This window comes from Chaetomium globosum, genomic scaffold (assembly GCF_000143365.1).
Source record: "Chaetomium globosum CBS 148.51 scaffold_2 genomic scaffold, whole genome shotgun sequence".
Classification (NCBI taxonomy): Eukaryota; Fungi; Ascomycota; class Sordariomycetes; order Sordariales; family Chaetomiaceae; genus Chaetomium; species Chaetomium globosum.
The window spans coordinates 4814260-4842093 of record NT_165977.1 but is presented as its reverse complement, the minus strand read 5'-3'; the positions used below and the strand labels follow the sequence as shown (position 1 = coordinate 4842093).

The window sequence follows — 27834 nt, the reverse complement described above, 5'->3', positions numbered from 1 at the left end:
GTGCCTTAGAGGCTCAGGGCTTAGACCACAGCACGCACGAGGCTCAGGGAGTCGATCAGGAGGCAGATTAGATAGCTTCAGCCAATCAGAGCATGGCATACAGGTTCGGTATCGACCGGATTCAATTGCTCGAGCGAATATACTGCAAAATTGATCGATTCCAGTGGTTTGGAACGGTTCAGGGCACCTTGTTCAATTGACCGTTGCGACCGGAGCCCGACCAGATGAAATCCGGTCTCACCGCCTTCCTGTTCCAGACTAGCGCGGGAAAAAGTGGAGATTACCCTTTGTACCACGGTACGGGGAGACCTTTTCTACGGTACGGCGATACCTTCTCTTTCCTTATTCCAACACATTCGATAACATTCTCCAAACACTGAAGACCCCATCCCTCACTTACCTCAGGCCAGGAGTTTACCTGATCCTCACCTTCGGTGTTCCTTTAACCCACCTTTAAGTAGCTCAAGGAGCTACTCATACCAATCTAAAACCACGGAACAGATAGGTCAGTCATTTATCCCAGCCCTAATCTCCGTTCCCACACAGGCAAGACGCCAGACCCTCAAACTAGCGTGACAAGCGGCGAGAGTCTCTCCAGCTCCCCCAGCCAATCTGGTGGGGACGCCTCTGATGTAAGGAGGAAGGTCAAATACTCATCGAGTTTCGGGTCATTGTTTGCTAGTTCGGGGAATAACAGCGCAAGATCAATGTCACCGATGCTGGTGGTAGCATCTGTGAGGTGGTCCAAGTTTGGGGCGTTGCTAGGAGGAGAAGTACACGTAGCCGGGAGGGGGTGTGCATCCGCATCCACCTCGCCACCATGCCCAGATTGGACTCTGGTGGTAGCATCTGTGAGGGGGTCCCTGTTTGGGGCGTTGTCAGGAGGAAAAGTAGCGGGTTGGGGAGGCGCATCCGCATGTGGCTCATCATCATGCTCAGGGTGGACTGTCGGCGGGGACTGGGGCTCGTGCATTTGGGACACTGGCACGTCCCGCCCAGGGCTGGAGTTGTTCTCCCTAACGACTGGGCCATAGGAAGTGGGCATATGTTCCTTTCCGTGTTGGACAACGGACTTGAGGGCCCAGGCCGGGGGGCATACCCAGTGTCCGTCTTCCCAAATCGCCTGCTTCCGCCTTTCCAGACGGTACCTCCACTGAGGGAAAGCTTCCTGATGCATCTGCTTCTCAGAGCGTGACAAGGTAAAAAATCTCTCCCGAACTTCCTTTGTCTCCAGGTTCCAACTCGCCCCGAGAACAGAAGAGTAACTTTGCTGGTTCACAGAGAGCCTTTTGCAAAAGGCCCTGGCGCGTCCCAGGTAACATTTGCGGTAGAGCAAAAAGCCGTTCATAGGCCGCGGGATTTTCGACCGGCGACTTTTGGCTTCCATTTGCCGGGTTTTGACGGACCGGTTGACAAAGGACTCAATGTCGAAGAGTGGGACGTGCTCGAACTCGGTCAACTTGCTAAAGGGACGTGGGAGAGTAGCGACAAGATTCTTGGCTTCATTTTTGATCATGTAGGTGCTGCTATCTTTGTATTTACGTCACTTCTTCTGGTTGGCTCCATTCTGGTTGGCTGGGGATTTGTCGTTGGTGTTGCTGGTGTCGTTGGTGCTCGAATCATCCGGGTTGGGCCGGAGGGCAGGGAGCTTAACCCGTGGGCGAGGATGAGCCGACGGCATCTTCACGGGGCATACGTTCCCGTAGCGATAATTGTGAACGGGCACCTTGAATGGTGGGGAGATCAAAAACAGACAAGATTGATATACGCTTTCCAAGTTGGCTGCAACGGTTAAGTCGACAATGGTAAGCCTGAGAACAAGAGTATTGTCCACACGGAATGCACAATGGGGTCGTAGGGTAGGTAGTATCCCTGCTTGAGAGTACTGACAAAGATCTACTATAATGGAAACGGCCCTCTTGGTGAATGTGAACATGAATTGCCAGGGGCATACCATCTGATCAGCGGGGGGACATCATTACAATCAGCCGATCGCTACTTGACCACACCCACAAGTTCACAACCAGCCTGAGTTCCAGTGCTCGCGTTATATCTACTCAGATAGGACACAATGTTGGGTGAGCCATAGATTTAAAGCTCCGCATATAAGTACATATTGTCTTGAGTGATAATTATTAGTCAGGTCGCCCCTATTGAGGTATCCGTTAGAAATAGAATTGTTGCTGGGGCGGTTGGCCTGGTGGTGGATGGGCCAGGAAGTCAAAGTTCATCGAGTCTAGCCCGGTATTGAACGGGTCGGGAGATTCTCAGAATGTCAGCCAGGGCACTGATAGGAATAGTCACAGAACTCACCCCAAAAGATGGAATCATACAGATCCATCGGTGACATGTAGCTCGCTGGATCGAATGCCATTTCGGGGAGTTGCTGCGCACTAGAGCTAGGGGGCATCTGGGAAAAGGGAATGCTATATGGTTCGTTAGCAGTAGTGGGTGAATCCATCGACTGTAAGGCGTACCCAGCGGAAAAGTCAGCCACCGAGCCGCCGCTCTGCTGCTGTAGCTCAGTCATGGCCAGCGCCGCGTGTTGGTGTGGATCTAGGCTCACAGGCACCGATCGCGGGTCATGTATCATGCTGCCGCTAGTGAGGAGTCCGGCCGGCGGTATGTGCGGCAGTGGTGTGCGTGTGCCCGACGCCGTGCCAGAAATGCTCCTCTCCCTTTTGACTTGAGGGCCTACGACAGACCCGTGATCATAAATGTTCTTGAGCGCCGCGAGGGCTCGCGACAACGGACCGGACAGCTCGATGTCAAGGTCCGATTTGCGAATATTGGGATGGGGCGAGGTTTGCTCCTTGGCCGCCGTCGCCGAGAGGGCGGATATGAGGTCTCCTTGGAGCTGTCGGACCTCGGCATCCGCTTTAGTCTCGCCCAAAATTCCCAAGAGAACGGCCGACGACAGGCCGTGGTAGGTGAATGCCCAGGAGCGGGTCGGTATTACGGACAGCTGGTGCATCGCGAGGAACATGCGCACCGTCTCGGTCAGGTTCGCCTTGCACCTGTCCGCGAGAAACTGCTTCTGCGCCGCATCGAGATGGTTGCTGTCTCGTCGTATCAAGGCAGGCCGACAGCACACCGATATCATGAATGATGTGTGCAGCCGGATGGCGAAGTGTTGGAGTCTATCCATGGCCGACTTACACGCCTCCTTGCTACGCAGATGAATCGACAGCTTGCTGCGGATGTTCTCAACCGCCTCACAATTGTCGAGGATCTCGGCGTAGGTGGCGCCTGCGATGGTATCGGGATTTAACCTTTGGGAGATGATCTGGCATAGGTTGAACATAGCTTCGAGGTACGCCCATCCCTCGGTGTTCGCGCTAGGGGACATCGGTATTGGGCAGCAGGGGATGTTTGTCATCGGAGAGCTGGCGAATGTTAGGGCATCGATCAAGTGTGCTGAGCGAGGGGCCTTACCGGTCAAAAGACAACGAAGTGAGCGTATCGTGCCAAAGGCATGTCCACCTAGACATATCAGCATCCGGGTAGAAGCTCGTTTGGATCTGGGCGGGTTACCATAGCTTTCTCCTGGCTACCTCCTTTCGCGCAGCATCTGGGGTCTGCCGCCCATCCAGTGGTTGGGCCCGGTGCAGGCCGAGCGATTGGGCAAGCCGGCAGGTGAGGCCGAGGAGCGCCCACGAGGCTTCGGCTTTCATGTCGTTGAGCAGCACGAAGCTGGTCATGAGTAGGGCTTGTATGGAGTCCAGATTCGGCCTGTGCGGTCAGTGAATAACAAAACGGTAATCACATGGGGCGTGCATACCTTAGTAGAAAGTTGCCAATCCTCAAGAAGTGGAACGATATCTGAATGTATTTTTGCGAGTCCCTCGTCCGCACATGGTAAGGGGAGTCGTGGTACTGAGAGCCGACGGCAAGGACGGCGAATAGTATCGACAACCATGAGGCCGATACCGCCTTTGTGGATTTGGTTGACGACCTGGCATTCTTGGCTCGGTCCTCGAGGTAGACCATGAGGCGGGATTCAAGATCGTCGATGTCGATGACGAAGCCCCAGAACGGTTGCGGAATTTCCTTGTATGTCCGGAATAGCCTAGAGCCCTGTCAGCCCCCTCTCCTCGTTTAAGTTGTTTCTCCTAGAATCAAACAACACCTACTTCATCACCTCCCGGTCGGACGGCAGTTCGGATGAAATGTCCAAGGTCAACCTGTCGAGATGGCGCGAGGACATCAGCGGGAAGGGCGCCGAGTTGTCCAGGCCGAGTAGGGAGCGCATGTCTTGGCGGATCCCGCTGACCTCCTGGGGCTCGTTGGCGGAGGTTTGTTCTCGAAGAAGGGCTGGTATGCTGTTCTGGCCCACATAACGCGTCGTCTCGGTGGTGTCGGGTTCTGTACGGGGAGCACATGGCGGGTGAGACACGGCCACGGCTGAATGTTCCGGATGCGCAAAATCACTCACCGTACGCGCTTATGGCCTCCCGGGCCTCGTTGCTCTGGCTCCGTGACTCTGGCTCGTCCGGCGAGCGCGCCCTCTTCTTCCCTGCCGCGGGGTGTTCCGACGCGTTCGATATGCTCTTCCCGGTGGCCGACCTGTTGGGTTTGTAGGAGCAGAGCTGTGGGTGCTCCCTCTTGATGCAGTTCTCACACGGACTCTTGTTGTCGCACTTGACTTTCCGCTGGCGGCACGGCCAGCACGCGGTACCTGTCACGGCGATGCAGTCTGAGTAACCCATTCCTATCACCAATTGGGCGGCGGCGCAGGCCGACAGGCCAGCCCTGGGGACCAGGAGCACCGATAACAATATCTGAGATAACTCGGATGGCAATCCACTTGGTCCCGGGGGTCTGGCCGCCTAGCGGGGCTTCGGGGTATTCGGGAACGAGGAAGATCCACATACCGTAGCGCACTTTGCGATGCGAATGGATGATGCGATTTGCCTCCTCTGGTGTCAGATCCTCGACGCTGGGGCTCTCTTGTGTATCCGACATTTTCTCGGACGGCCGGGCGGGGCGTCGGATGGGGGGAAAGCGGACGGGTAGGACCGATGGATGGTGGGATGGGGTCGCCGGGAAGGGAATCCGAGTGAGGCCCGAAGGAGGAATCTCCGTCGGCAGTCGAATGGACGCGGATCTGACCCGCTTGGAGAAGTGGGGTTGTAAGGGCGATAAGGGCAGGTCGATGGGATGACTGGCGCTGGGGAAGAGGGTGTTGGGTATTACCAAGCGGAATGACAAGAAATCCTGGATAACGAGCGCCGAGTGTTGAATACCGATGCAAATCCGAAATGTCTGAAAAGTCGAAGAAGAAGCCGACAGACCTGAGCCGGTGTGAGATGGGAGTGGGGAAGCTCGGGATTGGCGGCAAAGCTTGATTGACTTTGGAGCTGGGACCATTGTGGGCCCACCAGAACCTACAAAAGTCAAAAGGGTCCCCAATGCTACAGTCTCGCGAGGCTGACTGAGCAACTTGTGTTTTGCAATTCCGGATTTCAATTCACCCTCCGCTCCCCTCCGACTCTTCACGGCCGGCAAAGCCACCGACCATAACCATTGTCATTAGGCGAGCGGAATCCCCACTTCGGTCTTTAACAATAGAAGTCCCATCAACAATAGCACAACTCGATATTTCCGAAAATGTGACGATTACGGAAATGCCCCCCACGTGGGTGCTCACACGATGGTCAAGACTCGGAGATGCTGCGAGATGCGCCTCTTGCAGTTGAGGCCTGCGAGAACGGCGAGGCCTGCAACTTTTCGAGGCCGCCACAATCCAAAAGTTCAATTCCCCTGGCTACCCGATGTGTCAAAATCACCAAGAGCTGAACCTTCGATCTGATCTTCCCTCCCAAAAAGGAAGCGCTTCGCGAAAGGATGGCTGGCCCGTGCGTCCTCCCATTGAGGCCCACTGGATCTGGGGTATTTTGATGAAACTCAATTGCCTAGCTCCCCACCCGCTACAACCGCGCAACTCTCATACTTATAACTTCGCGCAAACCTCCTATGGCCCACAGAATTTGCAAATACATATTGCTTCGCTTTGCGCTTTACCAGTTGACCACCGGCAATCATGGGCAAGACCCCGGGCCCGGCGATCCCATCGACGCCCAGTAATAAGCGCATCGTGGGCAACGTCGCCGTCGAGAAAGTAATTCAACAGGTGAACAGCGATTACAACCTCGATATCGAGATTCCCGACCCCACCCTCAGCCCATTGAAGCGCAAGCAGCTCGGCGTCGAAAACGAAAAGTACGCGCGGTGGGACCGCATCTGTCGCGGAATCCAGTTTCTCTTTTACCAGAAAGGCGACATGCTCGACCAGGCGCTCCATTGTTTTTTTAACGAGGCCAAGGCAGCGAGCTTGCAGTGGAAGCCCAAACCTCACGCCGAACCCGGTACGCTTCCCTCGCCAAGGACACCGCCAAAGGCGCAATCGCCTGGAGAGAAGCGGCATCTGCAAGAGATCCTGATCAACGTGATCGACCACTTCAAAGCTCGTGCGCGACCTGCCTTATTTCTCCCAGAATCGAATGGTGGCACTCGCCATGGACCGGTTCTTGCATCCGGCGAAGATGGGCCTGAATCCCCTGGGTCTCCCGGCTCCAAGCGATCATTCGATAGCGACGATGATCACGGCGCCAAGCGAACCAGAGGCCAAGCGCTCGCATCCTTTCGCAGCCCGGGCCCATCCCCGACGCCGTCGGCCTTCACTGACGCGCTCGACAAAGTGCCCACCCGCCGCTATCTTGGCCACCCCTCCCCGAAGAATTGGACCCCCGAGCGCCGCCGGCCAGAAGAAGAACGGGATAGCTCCAGTGATACTTCCAACAGCAGCAAGGTATCGAGCGTCTTCAGCAGTCGTGGGCGGCAGCAATCGACCCAAACCACTGTAGATAGAGACTCGCAGGAACCGAAGCGCCCTCTCGGCACTCCGATTTCCACACGCCCGTCGCCGTCACAATTCGATGTTGCCAACCGGATTACTCCGCATGCGCCCAGGTCCCGCGGCCCGACAGACAGTCCTCCCAAACCGTCCCCGCGATCGTCCGCGGTGAGCACCGTTTACCCCGACTCGTCCGTTCCAAGCACTTCCTCGCTAGATACGGCCTCGGCGTCATCCTCGTCCTGGGACCGGGGTGATGCTTGCTTAGATGCCAGCAAGCTCACCCCTATTCAGAGGAGGCTGCAAAACATTTGGCGTAAGTCAAATCCGAATGACTGATATGAGCTCGTTTGCTTACCCCGTATAGCCAAGTTTCCGCGCTGGCTCCGCGACGCGCCTCTCCCCGTCGCATGGGAGATCACCAGGATCTGCCTTCATTGCAAGGTCGAGATTGATGATGACACCGTCAAGTACGACCCCAAATGGGCCAAGTCGGACATGCTGGGAATCTGGCGGAGCTTGAGCCAGCTAGAGCCCTTCCGCGGGAAGTCGTTCCCCGAGCGACCACCCGCGGAAGTGTTCGCGGCCGCGCTGGCCGGGTTCGAAAGCCGAGGAAATACAGTAGTGATGTCGGCTGCGCTGGAGTTTAACCCCAGCAAATCCGGCCCTCTATTCCTCCTTGACATGAAACCGCTTAGATTCGACGAAGGCTGCAGGCTGACGCGGCGGTTCGGCCCAGATCGCTTCCTGGAGGTCCTTATCCCATCGCCCACCGCGCTGAATGCGCCTCCGATCATCAAGGATACAGAACGAGGCGCTGATCAGCTCATCCAATGGTTCACCCAGAAACCACACACCATAGTTGGGCGACAATGGCAAGCCTTCTACTCCAAGGACGCAGGGTACAGAAAGCCGCCAAAGGATTTCAAGCTCGGTCCGGACGCCAAAGCCACATTCAAGGAGAGAGTGCATTTCTTCGCTGAGAACGGTCCCAACTTTCGCCCTACCTCCATTCGCTCGAGGCACGAAATCCCCTCCGACACAGCGCATCAACGAGCTCAGATCAAGGTTAGCCATATGTTGGACTGGCTTCTGCATCTCGATCAGAACGAGGGACAACCCCACCTAAAGCTCTTCTCACGCATCCAGCTCGGCTTGAGCAAGACGTTTCCGGCCGTCAAATTTGAACCCGAACAGATCCTCCACCGCCCAGAGGACATTCTCTCGCCCACAGGTAAAGTCATGAACGACGGCATCGGCCGAATGTCTCGCGGTGTGGCGAGGAAAGTTCGGGATGCACTCGGGCTCAGCGACATCCCGTCCGCCATCCAAGGGCGGATGGGTTCCGCCAAGGGCATGTGGTTGATGGATGTGGGCAATTCTGGGGATACCGACTGGATCGAGACATACCCGTCACAACGGAAATGGAACTGCGACGATACCGATCCGTACCATCGGACACTCGAGGTCCGCAGTGTGGCCTCGGAGCTGAAGCCGGCCGGTCTGAACTTGCAGTTCTTACCCGTCCTCGAGGACAGGGCCAGGGACAAGAGGCGTATGAAACATGCGATCGGGAACCGCCTCACCAACAACTTGGAGCTGCAGTTCGAGAACCAGAAGACGGCCCTGAAGCGACCTTCGCAATTTCGACAGTGGGTCAACGAGAACTCAAACGACCGGGGTAGTCGTGTCAAGCACGGACAAGTTCCATTCCTCGGTGGGCTCCCCGAGAGCAAGAGCGAGATTTTGCACTTCCTCCTGAATAGCGGATTTGACCCGAAATCGCAAAAGTATCTACAGGATCTCGCGTTTGAGCTACAGAAGCAAAAGTGTGATATTCTGCGGACCAAGCTCAATATCAGGGTGGGCCGATCCGCTTACATCTACATGGTGATCGACTTTTGGGGTGTTTTGGAGGAGAACGAGGTCCATGTCGGTTTCTCATCCAAATTCCGGGATGAATCAGACGACATCTCATACACGCTCTTGGCCGACTGCGACGTGCTTGTCGCTCGCTCGCCAGCTCACTTTGTGAGCGACGTCCAAAAAGTTAGGGCGGTGTTCAAGCCAGAGCTGCACGCTCTCAAAGATGTCATCGTGTTTTCCGCCAAGGGAAACATTCCGCTGGCCGACAAGCTGTCGGGAGGCGACTACGACGGAGACATGGCTTGGGTGTGTTGGGATCCGGACATTGTTGAGAACTTTGTCAACGCCGACATGCCAGACGAGCCAGATCTTTCCGCGTACCTGGGCAAGGACAAGACCACTTTCGAGGAACTGGTGCTCCGAACCGGGCAGACCGGGAACCGTGCTCGCTACGAAGCGGTCTACGATATGATCAACAAGAGCTTCCAGTTTGCGATGCAGCCAAACTACTTGGGCATCTGCACCAACTACAAGGAGCGCGTATGCTACCACAACAACAGTGTCAATAATAGGGCTGCCGTTCTTCTCAGTAGCTTGGTCGGCAAGTTGGTCGATCAGAGCAAACAAGGTATCATCTTCAACGCGGAGAGTTGGGATCGACTGCGGCGGGACTACTTCTACGGCAAGATGTTTTTCGACGACCCAGCGTACAAGGGCGATCATTGGGGCGGGACTGAGGAGCCGCAGCACATCATTGACTACCTCAAGTTCTCGATTGCGAAACCTGCCATTGATCGCGAACTCCAATCATTCCACGAATCCATGGCGGCCGCAAAGGGATCCGCGGCCGAAGCGGCTGGTGAGGGCGCTCACTTTTGGGACCCAGACCTCGCCATGTACTACGAGCATGTCAAAACCCTCACCAAGACATCCCGCTCCTTGAAGAGTGTCCTAGACGGGCTAAACAACGCCATCTGTGGCGTCGAGCGCGAGTGGAAGCGCCTCATCCCTTTCCGCGACGGCAGCCTCGGGTACCCAGAGAAGGTCAAGCGGGTCTACGCCAAGTGGCTCGAGATCGACCTCGCCTCGGTCAGCAACGCGGGCTCTAACACGCTCGACTCTAAGACGGTTGGGCTGTTGGGGCAGCCGTACCTGGCCGAGCGCGGGGCGAGCGCGACGAGCCTGTGGGAGCTCATCAAGGCGAGCGCGGCCTTCAAGATGTACTACCAGATGAACCCCAAGTTTGTCTGGCAGATCGCCGGCTGCCAGCTCGCCTTCATCAAGGCGCAGGTGGTCTCGGGCAGGGCAGGTGGCGGGTCGGACGGCATGGCCCTGCTGGTCACGCCGCACATGTATGCTGGCCTGACGCCCGACGGGCGCTTTGTCAAGCAGTACGTGGCGCGGCTGGAGGGCGACGGGTCGGAATACCCCGTCGTAGACGACGATGAGGAGACGGGTGGCGGAGGAGGGAGAGGAGATGACGTTGATTGACGCTGGATTGGTGGCGTCGCTTTTCGATTTTGGTGGTCTTTACCGGGGATTTTTGCCATCTCGCGTTTATGGATGAACTCATTAATCGGCGTGCTTTTGGGGATGGACATGGAACAGCCAGGATTAGTCAATCTTTGAGCACTCATTTGATATGATGATGACTAGTCTTTTGCTTATGATACTTTTGCGTTGTCTGGCTTGCTGGTTTCTTTTTCTTTTTGGTGAGAGCGAGCATTGTCCTAGCGTATTTTTGGTTGTCGTCGGTATAATGTTCTTGCGGCGAGGAGGGGTAGTCAAATATGTTGGATTAATGATGGCGGAGATATGATTGAGACGCTGATTTCCGTTATGATGATCTCTACTTGATATAATTGAGGAGCTCGCCCCTGGTTCAAGATGTTTCTCCGCCGTCTCTTAGTCTCCTCCCGTGACGACGCCAGGGCTGTTGTCCATGCACACACACGTGTCGCCCGAGCACCACCAAGGCCGACCCATACACCACCGTTCGAGGCGACAAAGCGGGCTTCACGATGCATTGCTAGGCTTCAACTGCCGGTCAGACGACAGGCGATACCACTCAGAGAACCCCCTCGCTCGTCTCCGCCCGTATTGGCACCACACCCGTTCTGTCGACACACGTTCTCTATTTCTCTTGGCAACTCCTCAGTCCACGATGTCTTGCGCCGAGACTGCTGAAAGCGGAAGCCAAGACTCTCATTGCATGGCTAATATTCCCCGGGGATTGGGGTTCGAAGTCCTATTCGAGGGTCCGGCTATTTCGACCGGATCGTCAACCTCCAACTCGGCGTGGCAGACCCAGAATAACCAAGCCGCTGCAACCTGGGACGGGCACAAAGCTCCAGACCCGGAAGGAATTCACTCTCCCCACTTATTCATCCCAGCCGTTGAATAAGCTTTAGAAGAACCCACAGCGGTTGATTGCATGCGGCCGGGCGGCACCATGTGACGGGTCAGACCCCCAGCAACTTGTCATGGCTGAGAAAGACCGGTTCTGCATGATCTCATTTCCACATCGTTTATACCGTGCCCTCAGCGAGCATGGCGATGGAACCGCACATAATGCTCGCTAGCCATTGCTCCGGCAAAGACAGTCAAGGGACGCAGCAACGACAAGGTCTCCTATTGTCCAATCGGCAATTCTCCACGCCTCCCCGCTCGGTTTGCTGTTATCACTTACCCTCCTTCTCGGGAGTGATACGGTGGTTGTTGTCGGGCTTGGCGGGTTTGCATGAAACCTCTCAACAATCTACGAAAGCTGCTCAACCCTAGTATGGAGATCTTGCGGATCTGGTTCGGCTCTAAGCTGCCGAAGGGAGTGCAGGGAGGAGGCAAGTTCTTCCACGTGGAGAAAGGAGCGGCAGCGGGCATGCTACAAAGAGGTGTGGCCTCCCGCGGACTCACTTGCGCGTAGAATCGCCTCGAGAATTTTCGGGGATAAATCCTTGTGTACAGGGAAGACTGAAGAGTTCTCTTCAAGATGAAGTTATTTCAAAACCAGGAGCGAGGTGGTGCCCTTGGTACCCTCCTTTCTTTGGCCCTCCTTGCGCAGAGCTCGTTGACCGCAGCACAAACCGCCCCTGCCGATGGTGCCGTCTACGACTACATCGTGGTGGGCAGCGGCCCAGGCGGCGCTGTGGTGGCAGTCAACCTCGCCAAGGCAGGACACTCTGTGCTCCTCCTCGAGGCGGGCGACAACAACCCCGGCCAGGGCTTTGGGCGTTACACGCCGACCGTGACCTGGGACTTTTACGTCAAGCACTACCCCGAGGGTGACCCTCGCGACAACCAGTACAGTCATCTGACATGGCTCACCCCTGAGGGTCGGTACTGGGTCGGCCAGAGCGGTGCGCCGGCGGGCTCCAAACTCCTGGGCGTCTACTACCCCCGAGGTGCGACGCTTGGTGGGTCTTCCATGATCAACGCCATGGTGTGTTGGCTACCGAGCGAGAGCGACTGGAACTACCACGCTGAGGTGACTGGAGACGACAGCTGGAGGTACGTTCTCTGCCATGCCGAAACCGCACCCCAATACTAACTTTTCCAGGGCTGAGAACATGCACAAGATCTTCACCAAGATCGAAAAGAACAACTACGCCGCCGCGGGCACAGCCAACCACGGCTTCAACGGGTACTTCCAAACCCAAATGGGGGCGATGCAGCAGTCCAAACAAACCGGTCCCCTCCAAGGCAACAGCGTCATGGGCGCCTTCGCCAAGGACTGGAACTCGACCATGTCCATGCCCAACCTGCTAATCCGAGACCCCAACGAGCTGACATCGGCGCGCGACCAGACCTCGAGCATCTACGGGCTCGTCAACCACCAATACGCCAACGGCAACCGTTACAGCTCGCGCGACTACGTGCAGGAGGCCGTGCAGGCGGGCGCCAACCTGACCGTCTCGCTCACCTCGCTCGCCACCAAGGTGCTCTTCGACACCATGGGCTCCAAGTGCGCCGGCGGCGACGGCGCCACACAGCGCGCCACGGGCGTCGAGTTCCTCTTCGGCAAGTCGCTGTACAAGGCCGACAACCGGCGCGCGGCCAACGCGGCGGGGGTCAAGCGCACGGCCATCGCCCGCCGCGAGGTCATCGTCTCGGGCGGCGCCTTCAACTCGCCGCAGCTACTGCTGCTCAGTGGCGTCGGCAACGCCACCGAGCTGGCCCAGTTCGACATCCCCGTCGTCAAGGACCTGCCCGGCGTCGGGCGCAATCTTATGGACAACCAGGAGATGCCCATCGTGGGCAGCGGCAGCGCCGGTAGTGGTATGGCGGGCGTCGCCATGTACAAGACGCGGCACCCGGCGCATGGCGAGCGGGATATGTTCCTGATGGGCGGGCAGGGGTTCCTGTTCCGTGGTTTCTGGCCTGATAACCCGGTGCGCGTGCCGGCTGACCCGCGCCAGGCCTACGGCGTGAGCATGGTGAAGGGGTCGAGCGTCAACAACCAGGGCTGGGTGAAGCTGCGCAGCGCTGACCCCATGGACACGCCGGAGATCAACTTCAACCACTACGCTGCGGGTGCCGAGTATGATCTCGAGGCGATGAAGGACACGGTGGCTTGGATCCGGACTGTGTACAAGCGTGTGGGCATCACGGCGGTTGAGCCGCCGTGCGCTGCCGGGCCCGATGCGAACGGGTACTGTGGTAAGGAGGACGAGGACTGGATTCATAAACAGACCTTTGGACACCACCCGACGTCGACGAACAAGATTGGCGCGGATGATGATCCGATGGCGGTGCTGGATTCTAAGTTCCGGGTTCGGGGGGTTAGTGGGTTGAGGGTCATCGACGCGAGTGCCTTTGCGCGGATCCCGGGTGTCTTCCCGGCGGTGTCGACGTTCATGATCTCGCAGAAGGCAAGCGACGATATGCTGGCTGAGTTGAAGGCTGGGACTGCGCTGGAGCAGTGCTGATCGGTTGGCGGAGGGGACTCGCTGTGGGGCTAGGATGTTGCACAATGTAAGGCGGTTGACGATGAATATGGAATCGTGTAAAAACAATTGTTGAAAACGCTGTGATCGGTTATAAAGACCTCAATTTGCAAGTACCTAGGCAATACATCCTTTGCGAGTGGAGGTGGGTGGCCCCGGAGCTAACTGCCGTAGGCTTGGGTTAGTCCATACAGGTAGCACCCCAGCACTAGAGGCTAAAGCTATAGGGTGTGATGCACTGTACAAGAGCAGGTAGTACCTCGCGCTGGTGGGTACTAGTACCTTAGGTTGTGCCTGGAGGAACGTACGAGGAACGAGTACTTCCGAAAGGTTCCTTTTCCGAGAAAAACCATGGTATGCTCCAAGTACGGACCACTTCCGCCCCATAAAACGCCCCATCAAAAAAAGCCCTGCCATTTCTCCCTGTAAACTGTGAAGATTTACTGTCATTATCCTAACGATTGTGGAAGCAGCCATGTTGCTTTGCCCGGAGGAACTTGCCTCTGACGATGAGCGTCTCGAAGTTGGGCTTGGCAGTGGTGGTGCACGGACGGTCTGTTGGGGTTTGTCGGCTGTGGGGCTGGCCCCGCTTTATAAGGGCCAATGAGATGGCGTACCCCCGGGCAGGTTCGCCGACGACCACGAAAGGATGCAGATTGCAGGCCAACAAGGTGAGAAGGAAAATAAAAATATTAATTGAAGCAGCTTATTTCGCTGGGAAAGAGCTCCAAAACAAAGCAACGGTGGAGAGCTGTGCTACGATCTGAGCTCGGAAACCCCAGGGTCTCGCCAGAGCGCCGCGTCCTCTACGTCATCGGTTTCAGTACCCTGGTCAGATTCAGGCATGGCAGCCCATTCTTGAAGCCATGGCTCAGACCTGTGGTCTTGCTCGAACCGCCGTCTGGTCTCCTCGCCCCGTCGTTCCAGCTTGAGGATGGCGTCCCTCATGTCTTTGTCGAGCACATTCTTGGGCTCGATAAAGTCGCCACGCGCCGGTTTCCGAAACAGATGCAGCCCGTCCCAACTCTGCGCCCTCGACAGCTGCACGTACAAGCTCATGAAGCTGGGTCGAGTCGCCGTACCGCTGGAGTGGACGCCTTTGAGGTTGACGAGCACGTCCGAGAACTGCTTGCCCTGGCTCTTCTGATCTGTCATAGCGAAGGTCGGGGTGCAAAGAGGTCCAGTTCTGTGGGTAACCCACCGAAAGCCCGGCTTGCCCCTCCATCTGCCTTCTTTGCCCCGCATTTGGCTCGGGATGGCGACCGTCTTGCTCTTGATCAGGATGGTGCCATTGGGGAACCCGGGCATGGCGAGGCCCGCGCTATCGTCTGACTGAAGGAGGACGGCCACCGGCGGTCCAAGATGAAGAGTCACATTGCTGGCCAGCGCGATGGTGCCGGCGGCGAGGTCGGGAAAGATGTCGACGGCCTTGAAAGGCGCCCCGTTGACCACCTTCAGCCCGACAAACTGGTTGCGAGTCACCACGACCGGCATGCCTTGCGCGTAGAAGAACAGGCCGGGGGTCGGCAGCTGCGAGTCGTCTCCGTAGCGGAGCACGTGGCATAGGTCCCCCGCACTCAATCGCTTCCCCGACTCAGTATCGTGCTTGGCCGCAAAGACTGAGATGTGCTTGCCGTGGGCACGAGCCCACTGGACGACGGCCGCCATGTTCAGGTCCCACCGGTCTTGGTTCAGAGGCGTGATGGCTCTCAGACCGTCTACGAAGGACGCCTTGCACGACGGTGTATAAAGGCGTTGACTGAGTCGCTGGAAGTCCAGCTCGGTCTGCTCGCCGTTGCGCAGGCGCCCGATGAAGCCCCGAAGCCTTGGGCAACCAGCCGCGCGGACCTGCTCCTGGAGGATGACAACGGTTGTGAACTGGAGGAACAGCCTGTGCGCTGCGAGATGCTTCGCCAAGCTTTCCGGTCTCTGTCCGCCACGGTCCCTGGGCGCCGGCAAGAGGAGGCTGGTCTGCAGGACGGGGTCGAACTGGAAGAAGTCCCCGAAGAACAGGACCATTGGGATCCCGCCAAACGGGCGATAACCCTCTCCCGAGTCAATCAGAAGCAAGAGGTCTACAGCAGGAAAAAAAGAGGGCGCGACTGTACGATTAGACGCTAGTCTGACTGGAGAAACCACCTTTCCTTACTTTGCCAGCATTCGTCAATAACCATCATGAAATGAAAAAAAAAGACAATTACATCGTTGACTCCGCTATGGGGCCTACCTGCAGCCGGCAAGTTCCTCCAGGCTCCTTTGGCGTGCCCGCTCCGCGCGGGCACGGTCACTCCTATCAACGATAAAGATGCTACTTAGTACAACATTTCCAAATCCTTGCAGCAACTCGGGCCTGTGGTGCAGTGGTTAGCATACTTGCTTTGGGATAACATTCCTCTCTGCAAGTGGTCCCAGGTTCGAACCCTGGCTGGCCCCCTTTTTGTTTTCCGGTTCTCCAGATACAGCGAGTCGTATCCGCAACTCTGCTGAGTGGCGTGGTTGCTCCATACCCGCTTGTTGTGGGATGCCTCGAAGGCACGTGGGTGTTGTGAGTTGACTCATTTATGAAGTGATTTGATTGGAGAAATATTATGACTCTACTTCTGAACACACCACACGTAATTACTCCTTACCCATCTACCCCCTTTTCGTATTATGCATCAAACACCTCGTTGGCCGCCGCCGTGAGTGTCGCCGCCGCGGCAAGATACAATTGCGGCCCAACGCTGACTCTCGCCGTGCCGAGTTTGGCAAGGTCAGCGCTGGTCAACGCCTTGCTCTGCACCGGAGAGACCTTGCGCGGCTGAATGTTGGTTCTCCCATCCAACTCGTCAATCACCCGCTTCACATCTGCTTCGATCATCTCCTTGTCCCGTGGCCAAAAGACATAGATCGTAGTCGCTCCCACCTCCAAGAACTTCTTCCCCCTTTGGATCGACACATCGAGCTCCCCGCCCATGAGGAAGGTATCCGACCTGGCGTTAACCACAAAGTCCGGCACACCTACCTCCGCCGCAACCTTGAGAGCCCGCTGAACCCGGTCAAGCGCCTCGGTCTCGTCCATGATCTTCTCGGTGTCGTGGTACGAGTCCTCCAGGTTGACGCCCACGGCGCCCAGCTCGGTGATGACGCGGCGAATGACCTCCTCCAGCTGGTCGCCGTAGCCGTCCTGGATGTCGATGGTGAAGGGCAGGTTCAGCTCGTGCGCCACCGCGGCGATGGGCTTGAGCAGTCTAAGGTTCTGCTCCAGCGTGAGCTCGCTGTCTTCGATCCCGATGGTCTTTGCGAGGGCGTAGCTTGCCGATGCTAGAGCGCGGCATCCGGGTAGGGAGCCGACAATGCGGGCTGAGGTTGCATCGTACACGTTGGCGAGGAGGAGGGGGGTGCCGGGGATGTGGAGGGCTTTGAAGGTCTTGGCTTGGGCCGCGAGGGCGGTGATAGAGGGGGTGGTCATGGTGAGAGTCGGGGATGTTGATTCTGGTTTAGATTGAGTGTAGTGAGGTGGTTTGGGTTGAGAGCGAATTGTAATATGAGTCGAGGAAGACCGCCCTTTGTTGTCTGTAGTCAACGACAAGATTTATACCCGCAATGTGCTTCTCGGAGAAGCCGTGAGAAGCCGTCGGCCTTCGGAGCTTTCTGCAGGCTGCTGACACATCGGCACCCCGCTTCATGTAGCCTGAGCCTGTTAAAGCCCAAGGGCGCAGGTTTTGCAGCTCTTAGTTCCCTTCCACCAAGAAGTATGTGGAATCACCCATTGAGGAAAACGAAACTCGCTTCGCGGTTAGGGCATTCGGATGAGCGAAAGAGTAGCAGACCATTTTATTACTACTACAAAAGATGATCAAAACATACCGTGGATATAAAGTTATCGATTTCGTGATTCAAGCAAGTGTATTTCGTAACATCGTGGAAGTGAGAAATCGCCTAGACATGGAAAAGAAAAGAAAACCCCTAGCAATGCATCGCCGCCCTTCGTGGATGGTGGAACAAATGTTGGCACAACCGTCCCGCAATCCTTGAACAAGCGAGCTCAAGTGGCCATGGCCACGAGCACACTGCTTGACTCCCTCTCCGGATAACCCCCCGTCGTCCATCCGTCTCGTGTGCTAGGCCGTCTAGAGGGCCAGTCCGATCGCAGCGCGCAGCTGCATAGCCGGCCGAAATCCAGGGCAGTCAGGGATCTCTGTGGCGGACCTGCTACGAGCCGTCCTGGCCCAGCACAACCCAGGGGTCGACTTCCTCATCCGCCTCCAAGTCCATCGTCGCCGGCATTGCATTCCCATCGAGCATGGCCCAGGCCATCTCGTCCTCCTCCCCCCCACAAAAAGAAATCTCCGAAACAGAAATCGAATCAAGCAGATCATCATCCACCGACATGGCGGAAACGGCGTCATCAGCCAGCTCGTAAACAACCGTCAACCCAGGGGTATCATGCGCAGTCTCCGTCCCGAACCGATGCACCTCCCGCGCCGGCGCACCCGACAAAGCAGAACCCGAACCCGAACCCGGACCAGAAAGCATCCATCCCGCCAACGCCTCGTCCGCGCCAAACGCCGAGAACGCCAAATCCACCACCGACAGAGAAAGCACCCCACTGTGACCACCATTCCATCTCCTCTCCGCCCGCCTACTCCGCTTCGCAGGCCGCACCCGCAGCGAGTAGACGGGCTCATCCCGGACGATGCCGTCCAGCGAGAAGCCCGCGCCACGCTCATGCTCGTCGTCGTACAGCAGGCCCAGGCGGTACAGTTCCGCCACCTCGGCCTGCTCGTCCCCTAGGTTGGTGTCCTGCCCCGCCTCTTCTTCGCCCTCCCATCCCCGTTGGTGCTGCCGTCCCCGCCGCCGCTTCTTGGTTGTCTTCTCGTCGCGAAACGCGTCCTGTCGTTCCAGTGATGGCGGACGTCGCTCTGAACCCGCGCTGCTGCCCTGACTCCCATCCCCGCTACTCCTGCTCCGGTTGATCGACCTGCCGCCTCCCCTGCCGGTGTTGTGGCTGCTGTTGCTGGTGGTGGTGGTGCCGCCCTCGCCTGGCAGCTGGAGGCTGGACCGAGCTATTGAGTAGCCCTCGGCGGCGTCGGAAAGCCAGGAACCGCGCGGCTCTTGGGAGGATTGCTGGGCTTGGCGGATGCGGTGGCGGTGGAGTCTGCGACGTTGGTTGGTGTGGTGGCGGTGGAGGTGGAGGGGTTGACGGGTGGTGATGGGCGTGTTGTTGGCGTTGGTGTTGTGGTCGTCGTGGTCGAGCAGGGACTGGAAGCGCGGACTCAATTCCAAGCACCCTTTGGAACTGTGATGGAGGGTGGCAAGGTGATGGAATCGACTAGGGCGGTTGGCGCGGCGGCTCCCCGTGTGATGGTAACTTAACGGCTCCGAGGGGTCCGCATCGGACTCGGACTCGGAGGTGGTGGAGGGTCCGCCAAGGGACGGGCCCCCGGAGGGGGGATTCATAAAGGAGGTGGAATTTCGGAGGGGGAGGCCCATGATGGGTGGGCTTTTGTATTCTTGTCACAAAGTTGTAAACCTGGCTTTTTCGGGTTTGTTTCTTCGGTCAAATTCGGTGACTGTAATGAAAGCACTGTGTGCCTGCCGCTAATGCCTGCAAATGGCGTTGAGGACTTCGCCGGTGATGCGAACAAATCGTCAAAAGTGTCTGACCGAAACGAGGGGAACATGCCAGAACATGGGAGAGAGTTTCATTGTCTTATACAATAGGGCGCATTGTGTCAACCTTTCGGGCCGCTTATTGGCCTCATCTGTGACAATATTAGAGTCACGAAGCGCGGCCCCCGTCGGCCAGGTTCATGGGGCAAGGCCTCAATCGCCGTATTGGGGGGCTGAGACAGTGCCTGATTGGTGTGTTCAGCCCTGTGACTCACTCTCCATGGCGGCCCTGTCCTTTCGGGACCCTGGTGGTGGCAGGGCTAGGCAGATCCGCGCCCTGGGGTCGTAGCGCCTTCCTCCCCCTGTCGTTGGCTCAAGGCAGAACCCCCACAGTTAAGGCTGTCATCTGATGTTGCACAATGCAATCAAGGCGTTGGGAAGGGACGACCGGCAAAATCCCAGGCGGTCATCTGGAATCAGTTAAAGCTTATCAATGGTTAACTTCATTCACTGACTGTTTTCTGCTTTTATTTTACTGGTTCCGCATTCTGAGGGATGGGCACATGGCTCCCAGTGACACGTTTGGATGTTCCAGATCGAACGGCGACCCCGACTCAGATCCAACAGTTTTCAACTTTTGACCGTGCAAGGCACCACTTTCTGTCATACGCAGGGCTGACGTCTTTTTCTTGGTGGGTGTTTAATCTGAGGTCCCGCCTTTTCCGGCTTTCCGCAACCTGTACCCGACAGACAAGAGTCATAATATAATTAGGACATCGAAACGCAGACGCACACACTGTCGGACAAGCAAATTAGGAGAGTGGTACCTGGTTCCAATTTGTGAATCAGTGTTCACATTATGCCAAAATGGGGTTGGAACGGTGCAAAGTTTGAGGTTGCTGGTCTCGGCTGTTTCGAGCACACTCTTGCGAATCTGATCGCTCCAACCGGACTTTCCCTCTGTCGGATCTTCGAACCGGCCTATCCAGAAGTGCCATTGTTGTAGGCAGGTGGAGGACGTTCCGGAGCACAGCGGGCCTTGTTGTATGTGGCTTGGGTCGACCTCCGGGAGCCCCGGGTAGAACGAGTTTGTTTCCAGTGCCCACCGGGAAAGAGGCCTGGGTGCAGGTTACGTCCACAAGCGGCCCTCATTCTGTAGTTCTCCCTACTGCTCACATGGAGCGCCTTCAAGTTATCCTTGAGGACCGATCGCAAGTCAACCCTAATCTGACGATACAGACCGAGAACGTCGGCGGTGTAGCACTGAGCTCCGAAAATACTGCTGTTGAGCCAGAGCTGCGCTGACTCGGTGGCAAACCCTTCCCACTGCAAAGTCGGGTCTGTTTTGATTCGCGAGACTCTTGAGTTGGGTGAGCACGGGCACTGTGATACCCTGTCACTGGGCGCTATCGTAGAGGGAACCCCCGGTTCGGGTGTCGGGGTGGTAAAGAGGGGGAAAAACTAGGATACAGGTTGGCAAAAGCAGACCAGGCTCAAGACCTCGAGCATTCCACTTCTTCCACTTGGGTTTGAGGACGGATGAGGGCAAAGGTAGCAATCGGAATGATGGTTTTAGGAACCCAAGCTGTACATGGGGAGCATAAGAGAAGTCGAGACAGGTAGAGCCTCGTCATCTATTCAACGGGCGTCGTTGGTGCTTGGGTGTGGCGGGGCAGGCGAAGAAAGATTCGAAATTTCAGATAAGTTTGCATAAAAATCTCATAAAATGGCAAAAACCAGAGTTGAAACCAGGAGCGGCTTATCTTTGCACGATCCACAGTGTGGTGTCCCGATGGCTCCCATAAGTTGCGGTTATAACCACTGCACTACTGGCTTTAACTCTGGCTGCAGGAAAGAAGGCATAGGCATGATGATAACTTTGGGTGGAACAGAGCTTGTGCCGGAGGTCGCGAGTTGGGATGAATAGGGGTAGAGTAGGGCAGGTGGAGGCTGTTAGTGTCATCACATGGTCTGGGATATGACAGCAGTATATCAACTAGAACAATCAAATCTTATTTCAAAAACATCAAATCGTCAAGTTCCCCATGACAGCCTACTTTGTAACGGGTAACCTTTCCAATGCCAGCTCACTCCTTGCAAGTCGACCACCTGAGACGAATTTGCTGGACCATAAGGGAAAATGGAGGCTCCTCATCCCAGCCGCCCGAGGTCGACGAGGAGCTGGAGGTTAAGGTCGCCCGTGTGGTAACTTGCAATTGGCTTTTGTCTCTGCCGCACCTCGAGGCAAGCTCCGACTCCTCGGTGACGGCTTCGGTGCGTGTAAAGACCCCAACCAGCTCCCCAGCGATGTTTGCTTTCGTTTGGAGCGTGTCGTTTCCTGCTCCATCGCGGGCTATGGTATAAGACGACCAAAGTGTTGCAGTCAAGTTGGCGTCCAAGCGTGCAAATCCGTGGTAGACTGTGTCCAGAATCCCAAAATTGTATCCCAGGGGATGGCTGAGCGTGAGCGTCATGTTGCATGTTTTGGTTTTGTCCGCGTGCGATATGCCGGGGCCGATATACGGATGAAAGTCGTCAAATCCAAATGTTATGGTTGTTCGATCGGCGCTGACAGCTGTCGAAATGGTGCCTTGGGGGCAGCCAGTCCCTTCCACGTTAATCGAGGCGATGGTGATGTTATCGGGTTGGGGGAGGGTTGTAGCAGACGCCAGACGGGTGCCCGCCGCGAGCAGGAGGTCAAGAGGCAGTATGGGAAACATAGTTCCGGTCTTCTTGAGGGGAATCCACGAGTACTAAAACATGGCAACAAACAAGAGAATGGCGAGAAAATAAACTGGTGGCCAAAGAGATGGGCTAAGACATGACTTTGCGTGGGTAGGTATGGTCCTGCAAGCTTATCGACTTGGATGTAACACCAAGGGATGAAAATAGCAAATAATATATTAATTCTGCCCCTCCCAGCTGGTGCCGAGAGGACAAAGTGCCCTGCATCGTATGGCTCTAGTACAACTCTCTGTACCTAACATTGCTTCCCAAGGTCCGATACCGTCAAGTTGGGTCTTAACATCTTCGAGTCCTATTGTCAACTATCTCTTGGCCGGCAGACTCATGCGGCGACCGTCATTAGATGAGCATGCCGCCTTTTGTGGAACGGAGCTCACATCCGAGATGGTGCAGATGAGCTCATACCAGATGTTGTCTGTATACGGATGAGGGACGAGGGGTTAGGGGCCGGCCCTTGTCAGTCGGTGATCGGAGCATGGCCGCCGTGTCGGAAGAATGCGTCCGTATCATGTTGCTTGCTGTTCTCTCGGACGCGTCACGGCGTCCGTCAGAGCTTTACTCAGCAGGACTCAAGGAGGGCCGTCTGTTCTCCGTCACTGGGCAAGAATAGAACAGAGGTATTTCTTGTGTTGTTGTTTTGCTGGTGCGATTGAAAAGCAGCTGACAAATTTTGGTCGGGCCCCTTGCTCTCAACCAACCAGAGGAAGGGAGAAGCTGTCAGCACGGCGAGTGTTACAGCCGATTCCGTGAAAAAATGGGGGTCGGACCGGTGTTACGGCCATTGAAGATCCGCATCGGCATTTTCAGCCAGTGCCCTCTCCTCGTGGACCACCCACCTGTAGGGCTGCAACTCGGCTTTGTAATGCTCCATGCTACCTACTGTATCCAATGTTGAAGTCATGGCGTGCTTCAACGCAATGGATGTATATAAGGAATCAATGTGTTCTTGGTTTGACAAGTTCATCCCAGATCATCTCAACACTCAGCATCGCTGCAAATCAAACACCAACCTGACTTCGTAGCTGTCACTTCGGTACCAAATATTCTGCTGATTCACATAACACGCCAACCATTCATTATCAACTAACCTTTTCACCATGTCTCAACCCACTGCCAACCTCGCGGCCGTTCTACCCTCCCCCGGCGCCAAGCTGGTCATCGAAGAGCGCCCCATCCCCACTCCCGGCCCCGATGAGCTCGTCGTCCGCAACCACGCCATCGCCCTCAACCCCATCGACTGGAAGCGCATCGACCTCAACATCGCCCTCCCCACCTACCCGGCCATCATTGGCTCCGACGTCTCCGGCATCGTCACCGCGGTCGGCTCCAACGTAACTGCCTTCCAGCCCGGCGACCGCGTCCTCGCCGCGGGCCCCGGCATGGGCACAGGCAACCCCGACCACGCCGCCTACCAGACCTACACGGTGGTGCCGGCCTCCATCGCCGCCAAGCTGCCCGACGCCCTCGCCTTCCGGGACGCCGCCGCCGCCGTCACCTCCACCAGCACCCCTGCCCTCGCCCTGTTCGACGTCCTCGGCCTGCCCGCCCCAGAGAGCGCCGCCAAGCCGCCCACCAACACGGGCATTTTGGTCTGGGGCGCCGCCTCGTCCATGGGCACCGGCACCGTGCAGCTGGCGCGTCTCGCCGGGCTCAAGGTGTTCGCCACGGCGAGCCCGCAGCACCATGCCCGTGTGCGCGCGCTGGGCGCCACGGCCGTGGTGGATTATCGCTCGCCGACGGCGGTGGAGGACTTGGTGGCGGCCGCGAAGGAGGCCGGTGTGAATGTGGCGCTGGCGGTGGATTCCATCTCGACGGATGATACCCTTCCGTTGGTGGTTGATTTCCTAGCTAAGTTTGACGGCCCTAAGAAGGTGGCCCATTTGTTGCAGTGGCCGGAGCATGTGGCGAAACCGGCGGATGTTGAGGCGGCGTGGGTGGCAGGGTTCAGGATCTGGTCCGCGAGGAAGGATCTGTCTGAGATGGTGTTTAACAGGTTGTTGACTGGGTGGCTGGAGAAGGGGGAGGTTGTCCCGGGCCCCGTTAGGGTTATTGACGGCGGACTGGGTGGCTTGCAGACGGCGCTGGATGTGTTGAGGAAAGGGGTGAGCGGCGAGAAATTGGTGGTTGAGGTCTGAGTCGGTTCTTGAAGGTGGAATGCGAATACGGATACAGAGGCCTCGGCCCCTAGTGTAACCCTGTTTGTTTCCTCGACATATGTTGTGTATCACATACCACGTGGATATGCCCGGGGTCCCTCGTGCTCGGCTCCGCGGACCGTGATCAATTGTATTGTTTATTTCGCGTATTCGGACGCGCTTGGCCCTTCCATAGACGCAATTTCCAGGTCTTACGAATCCCATCCGCCAAGGCCCCTTGACGACGATTGTGCCCCCTGTCCGCGTCCAGCCGTTCCAATCCTACCCATCTCACGTCATGCCCACTTCACGGGAGATTGATTGCAACCCAATCGTTGTCTGCCTGGAAACTTTTCCAGACCGTTCTGTCGTTTCCGCCCCCAATTCCGAAGTCCAATTCAGCTTCATGAAGCGACCTGTCGTTCGTTGCTCACTCAGCTAGCGCCTCCCACAGCCGCCGGGGGTTGGAGAGTGTTATCAATGGCCCGCTCGGCGTCAGCATCGAATGGTTACAGGGCTTGGTCATGGCCGACCCTCTCGGCAGTATTCCTCAAGTCCGATGTTGCATCCCTAAGGTGGTTTGGACATGGGATGGTGGGAACCTAAAATCCACAACATAAGAATGGACTGTGTCAGCTTTTAGGGGAGAGACGAACGGTTCTCCTTAGGTTCTCCCCGTCAGGATTATAAAAAAGTAAAACTACGTTACGCCGTTGTTCCGAATCGAAGCCCGTTAAGAAGTTACTTCGCTCCCCAGTCGCCGCCATGAAGAAGGTTCTGTTGGCGGTCAACGCCGAATACGGACAAGCCAATGTCTTCCTCGCCGTGGGCCACGCCCTCCAGGCCATGGACCCCGAGGTCCGGATCCACTTCGTTTCGTTCAACGAGATATCCAAGGATGTTTCGTCTGCCTCGGAGTACTCGGTGAAATCCACGCCAGGCGCACAACCATGGAAGCTCCACCTGCTGGACGGCCCAGCATTCATGAAAGCTATCGCTATCCATGAAGGGAATAACAAGCTAGAAGATACTTTGGAGAAACGCCCAAGCTTTTCATCCATCCTCGAGATGTCGAGCAAGTTCATGAGCCTGTTGTTGCCCTGGGACGGACCCGAGTTTGTGGCCATCTACAAGAGCTTTTTGCGGATTGTGGACGAGGTCCAGCCCGACCAGATCGTCCTGGATTCTCTCTTTGCTCCAGGCACCACCGCTTGCCAGCACCTCAACATGGACTACATCGTCTTCTCGCCCAACACGCTCAAGGACTTTGCCGTCGCCCTCCAACCGCGGGGCGCCATGTTCTGGAAGTTTCCTGTGTAAGCCAACCTCACCCCCCCTCCGCCATTTCCAAATCCCCCCCCCACCCCCCCTTTACTAACCCACGCCTCCCCCCACACACAGAATGGGCTCGGCCTTCCCCTTCCCCGTCCCCGCAACCTCCATCCCCGCCAACATCTTCTACTCGCTCACGCAGATCTACTACGCGGTGACCGACCGGCGGACCAAGGCCGTGGCGGCGCACGTCAAGAAGGCGGTCGGCGCCGACCTCGTCACCTTCCAGCACCTGATGATGCGCCCGCCTAAAGACCGCAAGATTCTCGTCTCCAACCGGCCCGAGATCGAGTTCCCGCTCGCCGTCGTCCCTAAGCATTTGACGCCCTGTGGGCCGGTGATACGGCCCGTGCCGCCGGTGACGGAGGTGGATGGGGAGTTGGATGCGTGGTTGCGGCGGGGGCCGACGGTGTTTGTGTGCTTGGGGACGCATCGGAATATGGAGGAGTGGGAGGCGTTGGAGATGGCGGAGGTGATTTTGCGGTTGTTGGAGGCGGCGGAGGGCGAGAAGGGGGATGTGGGTGGGGTGCGTGGGAAGGTGCAGGTGCTGTGGAAGCTGAAGAGGACGGTCCTGGGCGGTGCTGCGCCGTACGAGACCGGGCCGGGAACGAAGGTCTACGAGGCTCTGAAGAATGAGATCGAGGCGGATCGGGTGCGGATTGTCGATTGGGTGAAGCCCCAGCCGTCGGCCATTTTGCAGGTCAAGAGTGTGGTCTTGTCGATCAACCACGGAGGAGCAAACTCGTTCCATGATGCTTTGACGTAAGTTTACTTGTTGCAACGGTTGTGGGTGGAAGTTAGCTAACTTATTGCAGCTGTGGTGTCCCCCAGGTTGTCCTTCCCGGCTGGCTTGACTGCTATGACTTTGCTTCCAGGGCTGAATATCTGGGTATTGGCCTCTGGGGCAACAAGCAGGCCATGCCGCGCAGCAAGGCACAAGAGCTCGCCCCGATCGTCATCGACGCGGTGATAGGGCCAAAGGCGGAGCAATTGAGAGGAAAGGTTCGGCAGTTGGCGGCATTGTGCGACGAGACCCCAGGCGTTTCGGTCGCTGCATCTGCCATCCTGGAGGGTATGGGCGGCAAGAAAGAGTGAACCACACAAGTGAACTAACTACACAGGGGTTTTTTGGGTTTAGCAACGCAGATAGAATAATTACTTATAGATGTAAATTCACACTTCAGCGATTAGTTCGCCTTGGAAGGACTGACATAAATATCGATCGTTAATGGCATAAAGTTCATGGGCGTCATGGAGAAAAGTCCGAGTATTATGTGCGCCGTTGACATTCACTAGGCTGAAATAGCTCGTGGGTTTATCATGCGTCGCGCTGCAATGGCTGCGTCTGGGTCATATGGTGGTGTCGGGGTCGTAAGGTGCAGTTGAGCAACTTGAGCTCCAAGCTTATGGCGAGGGGAGACCGAGGTAAGCGGGGTATGTACCCACGTTCTTGTCCTAGAACAGCAGGTCGATATAGGCTGGATGAGTCACTGGAGAGCTCACTTGCTATAACACTTACAACCCAGCCTTTCAGGTTCGGCCCGGCATGGCACCTGTGCTCTACCACCCCCTTTCCAATTTTCAACCTCCACTTAAAAAGCACAAATAAAATACCCAAGAATCCGCATACCTTACCTATCATCAACCACCATCCACAATGCCGCTCCCCCTATCCGCCGACAAAATCGCCTCCTACGCCATCCGCGGCCCCAACCCCTCGCCAATCTCCCTAGCCATCGAACACAGCCAAGCCGTCCACCGCATCGACCTCATCAACGCCTGGGCCCCCGCCATCGGGCCCGGCACCCGCGTCCTCGAGCTCGGCTGCGGCCAAGGCACCTGCACGCAGGCCCTCGCCGAAGCCGTATCCTCCTCAAACCCCCCCACAACCCCCAACGGGCACATCACCGCCATCGACCCCGGCGCCCCCGACTACGGCGCGCCCTTCACACTCGCCCAAGCCCAAGCCCACCTCTCCACGGGCCCCCTCCGCGGACTGCTCACCTTCCACCGCGCGGACCCGCTCACCTTCCTGGCCGCCCACCCCCACGTAACATGGGACGTGGCCGTGCTGGCGCACTGCATCTGGTATTTTCGGTCCCCGGAGACGCTGGGCGAGATCCTCGCCGCGCTGCGCGGGCGCGTCGCGCGTGTGTGTCTGGCTGAGTGGGCGCTGCATGCCACGGAGCCGGCCGCCGCCGCGCATGTGCTGGCTGCGTTGGCGAGGGCGGGGTTGGAGGCGCAGAGGAGGGGGGGGAGCGATGAGAATATTCAGATGGTGGTGGGGCCGGGGTGGGTGAAGGGGGTTGTGGCGGGGGCTGGGTGGGTGGTGGAGAGGGAGGGGGTGGTGGTGCCCGGGAGG

The 27834-nt window shown here is 57.1% G+C and overlaps 9 protein-coding genes and 1 non-coding gene across 10 annotated transcripts in view; 6 read left to right on the top strand and 4 right to left on the bottom strand.

Moving 5' to 3' along the window:
- Positions 1 to 562: 562 nt before the first annotated feature.
- Positions 563 to 4965, bottom strand: CHGG_03639 (uncharacterized protein; the record flags this gene model as incomplete). Its single annotated transcript, XM_001230154.1, has 8 exons — positions 563 to 1500; positions 2314 to 2426; positions 2478 to 3063; positions 3160 to 3338; positions 3535 to 3732; positions 3782 to 4069; positions 4134 to 4404; positions 4875 to 4965. The coding sequence occupies 8 exons, from the start codon at positions 4963 to 4965 to the stop codon at positions 563 to 565; spliced, it is 2664 nt and encodes an 887-aa protein (XP_001230155.1).
- Positions 4966 to 6043: 1078 nt separating this feature from the next.
- CHGG_03638 (uncharacterized protein) lies at positions 6044 to 10213 on the top strand (the record flags this gene model as incomplete). The annotated part of the gene is made up of 2 exons (XM_001230153.1): positions 6044 to 7172; positions 7224 to 10213. 2 exons carry the CDS (start codon positions 6044 to 6046, stop codon positions 10211 to 10213), a joined length of 4119 nt encoding a protein of 1372 aa, XP_001230154.1.
- Positions 10214 to 11711: 1498 nt separating this feature from the next.
- On the top strand, positions 11712 to 13647 carry CHGG_03637 (uncharacterized protein; the record flags this gene model as incomplete). Its single annotated transcript, XM_001230152.1, has 2 exons — positions 11712 to 12229; positions 12279 to 13647. The coding sequence occupies 2 exons, from the start codon at positions 11712 to 11714 to the stop codon at positions 13645 to 13647; spliced, it is 1887 nt and encodes a 628-aa protein (XP_001230153.1).
- Positions 13648 to 14421: 774 nt separating this feature from the next.
- On the bottom strand, positions 14422 to 17116 carry CHGG_03636 (uncharacterized protein; the record flags this gene model as incomplete). Its single annotated transcript, XM_001230151.1, has 4 exons — positions 14422 to 15767; positions 15893 to 15955; positions 16296 to 16299; positions 16394 to 17116. 4 exons carry the CDS (start codon positions 17114 to 17116, stop codon positions 14422 to 14424), a joined length of 2136 nt encoding a protein of 711 aa, XP_001230152.1.
- On the top strand, positions 16012 to 16098 carry CHGG_11262. Its single transcript has one exon. It is a non-coding gene; the product is annotated as a tRNA-Pro (tRNA).
- Positions 17117 to 17859: 743 nt separating the features above from the next.
- CHGG_03635 (uncharacterized protein) lies at positions 17860 to 19140 on the bottom strand (the record flags this gene model as incomplete). Its single annotated transcript, XM_001230150.1, has 1 exon — positions 17860 to 19140. One exon carries the CDS (start codon positions 19138 to 19140, stop codon positions 17860 to 17862), a length of 1281 nt encoding a protein of 426 aa, XP_001230151.1.
- A 2207-nt stretch (positions 19141 to 21347) lies between these two features.
- CHGG_03634 (uncharacterized protein) lies at positions 21348 to 21980 on the bottom strand (the record flags this gene model as incomplete). The annotated part of the gene is made up of 1 exon (XM_001230149.1): positions 21348 to 21980. The coding sequence occupies one exon, from the start codon at positions 21978 to 21980 to the stop codon at positions 21348 to 21350; it is 633 nt and encodes a 210-aa protein (XP_001230150.1).
- A 1122-nt stretch (positions 21981 to 23102) lies between these two features.
- On the top strand, positions 23103 to 24140 carry CHGG_03633 (uncharacterized protein; the record flags this gene model as incomplete). Its single annotated transcript, XM_001230148.1, has 1 exon — positions 23103 to 24140. One exon carries the CDS (start codon positions 23103 to 23105, stop codon positions 24138 to 24140), a length of 1038 nt encoding a protein of 345 aa, XP_001230149.1.
- A 765-nt stretch (positions 24141 to 24905) lies between these two features.
- Positions 24906 to 26567, top strand: CHGG_03632 (uncharacterized protein; the record flags this gene model as incomplete). Its single annotated transcript, XM_001230147.1, has 3 exons — positions 24906 to 25456; positions 25542 to 26234; positions 26348 to 26567. The coding sequence occupies 3 exons, from the start codon at positions 24906 to 24908 to the stop codon at positions 26565 to 26567; spliced, it is 1464 nt and encodes a 487-aa protein (XP_001230148.1).
- A 562-nt stretch (positions 26568 to 27129) lies between these two features.
- The window catches only part of CHGG_03631 (uncharacterized protein), a gene marked incomplete at both ends in the record, with an annotated part of 2685 nt that continues 1980 nt past the window's right edge, over positions 27130 to 27834 (top strand). Inside the window, one exon of the mRNA XM_001230146.1 lies at positions 27130 to 27794. Coding sequence (XP_001230147.1) covers positions 27130 to 27794 — 665 coding nt within the window. The remainder of the gene's footprint in view (positions 27795 to 27834) is intronic.